Source organism: Pteropus vampyrus, unplaced genomic scaffold, assembly GCF_000151845.1.
Source record: "Pteropus vampyrus isolate Shadow unplaced genomic scaffold, Pvam_2.0 Scaffold31, whole genome shotgun sequence".
Taxonomy (NCBI): Eukaryota; Metazoa; Chordata; class Mammalia; order Chiroptera; family Pteropodidae; genus Pteropus; species Pteropus vampyrus.
Genome location: NW_011888812.1, coordinates 3424375 through 3426850, shown reverse-complemented (window position 1 = coordinate 3426850; position 2476 = coordinate 3424375). Strand labels below are relative to the sequence as shown.

General features: G+C 36.0%; 1 protein-coding gene across 1 annotated transcript; it reads left to right on the top strand.

The window, feature by feature from the left end:
• Positions 1 to 31: 31 nt before the first annotated feature.
• On the top strand, positions 32 to 564 carry LOC105289984 (peptidyl-prolyl cis-trans isomerase A). The gene is given in 2 exon segments (XM_011356840.2): positions 32 to 97; positions 100 to 564. Coding segments are annotated over 2 exon segments (495 nt in total). The 5' UTR covers positions 32 to 43; the 3' UTR covers positions 541 to 564.
• Positions 565 to 2476: the final 1912 nt, after the last annotated feature.

The window sequence follows — 2476 nt, the reverse complement described above, 5'->3', positions numbered from 1 at the left end:
GGCCTTGCAGATGCCACTGCTCCGGAGCCATTCGTCCCCAGCCATGGTCAACCCAACTGTGTTCTTCAACATCGCCGTCAACAGCAAGCTCTTGGAGCCCACGTTTCCTTTGAGCTGTTTGCAGACAGAGTTCCAAAGACAGCAGAAAACTTTCATGCTCTGAGTACTGGGGAGAAAGGATTTGGTTATAAAGGTTCCTGCTTTCACAGAATTATTCCAGGATTTATGTGCCAGGGTGGTGACTTCACACACCATAATGGCACAGGCGGCAAGTGCACCTACGGAGAGAAATTTGACGATGAGAATTTCATCCTGAAGAATACAGGTCCTAGCATCTTATCCATGGCAAATGCTGGACCCAACACAAACGGTTCCCAGTTTTTCATCTGCACTGCCAAAACTGAGTGGGTGGATGGCAAGCATGTGGTCTTCGGCAAGGTGAAAAAGAGCAAAAATATTGTAGAGGCCATGGAGTGCTTTGGGTCCAGGAATGGTAAGACCAGCAAGAAGATCACCATTGCTGACTGTGGACAACTCTAATAAAGTTGACTTGTTTTATCTTAACGACCAGACCATTCCTTCTTAGCTCATGAGAGTATCCCTCATCCCACCTGCTCTGAACACTCCATTATAATCTCTGTTCTCGCTGCGATTCTTCGGGTTCCGGGTTTTCCTTGTACCTCTAAGCCTAGCTGGGTTGCAGAGTAAGTTTATGATTATGAAATAAAAGTTAAACAAACAAACAAAACAAAGATTTCAGAAATGAATGAACACAAAAAATAGGGGAAGCCTAAGAGAAGAAAGGCCTCTTTTTTCAGTTTAAGGGAAATTATAATGTGATTTTATGAAAGAGAAAGGAATTACTGAGAAAGAAAAATGAAAGTAAAGAAGAAAACCTCTATCATGGAAGAGGACACTTCCCTTCTGAAAGGTCAAAGATAATGTCATTTCGAACATGTTTTGAAAGCAACTGACTTGAATATGAATTTTTTTTTTTTTTTTTTACTTTAAATGTGCTTAATGTTTTGGAGGCCTGTTTATATGTTGAATTTATATATCTTTTTCATAGCAGCTTCATCATGTATTTGATATGGATCAGACAATCTTCATATTAGAAAACAGGTAATAATTTCCATTTTTCATTGTATATTCACATTACTTTCCTTCTAAGTAGTCATTACAGTGCTATAGATATCTCTCTGGATTCATTTATCATGAATAGACCTTAAAATATATTCAATTTGCACATTTTTCTTTCTTTATTCTTTTCATTATAAACCAGTAGATTATATATTCTATCATATTTTATTGTGTGAAATAGCTGCTGAACAAGAAAATATATAATTTGTACTCTTGCACCTGGAGATGAAATTTATCATTTCAGCACAATTTCATCTGAGGTAAAACCCGGAATTTTTTTTTTTCCTATATAGACATACTCATTATTTTATTTTCTGCAAAGCAGATTCATTTAATATAGTAATTAAAACACTACATTAGGAGTCAGTTCAATTCTATCTTTGGCTACGTTGAATATTGGCCCTAGTCCTGCTTTGCAAATAACCCATCATAACCTATCCCTCATCAGTTATAAATTTGTTTTCTTTCATCGTTAACATGAAACTAACACTGGTTATTTATTTTATCCTCCATGAGTGTTTAGAGGCTAGATATGAATGTAACTCTGTGTTTTTTTTAGGAAATATGTTTGGCATTGACATTCTACAAACAAAATAAGCTAGCGTTTACTTTTTCCAGAGACACAAGAGAAAAAAGTTAGCAATTTTCCAGGTACTACCAAGAACCACACCTTTGTATAATCTGCAGAGTATGTACATTTTTCTAAGAATTGTCATACTGTGGTTTCTTCTACATATATTTCAATTAACAGGCATACTAGACAGTGACATTTTTAAACAGACATAATGATAATATGAGAATGTTGTAGTAGTTAAATATGGTACCTAAAAGCAAATTGTCTGAGACTGAATTGCTTTGCCGCTTACGAGCTGTATTACTTAATTAATTTCTCCATGACTCGGTTTCTTCATTTGCAAAACAGATATAACAATAAAACCTGTATTACTGAACTGTCGTGTGGTGAAAGGAGTTAATATAAAGTGCTTAGAGACACATCTAGTATGTATTAGTGATACATATGAGGAGCTATAACTATTAGCTAATGTATATTGTGCGCTTAAGATGTTTCCAAAAGTTTTATATGGATGACCTCATGTATTTCTCAGAATACAACTATAAAATTGATTCTGTTTTTATTCTTATTTTGCTGATAGTGATCGAATCCTTTGCTTGAGGTCGCACAGATGGTATTGTTTTTGTAAAACCAGGGTTTTCATCGGTGGACTCTAGAGACCACTCCCTAACTCCCGCCATGCTCCCTCCCACCTAGCACAGGTAGCTGGAGTTAGCTGAAAGCAGATTAAATCGATTCTGTGTGAAGTCTTAAACTAATTCC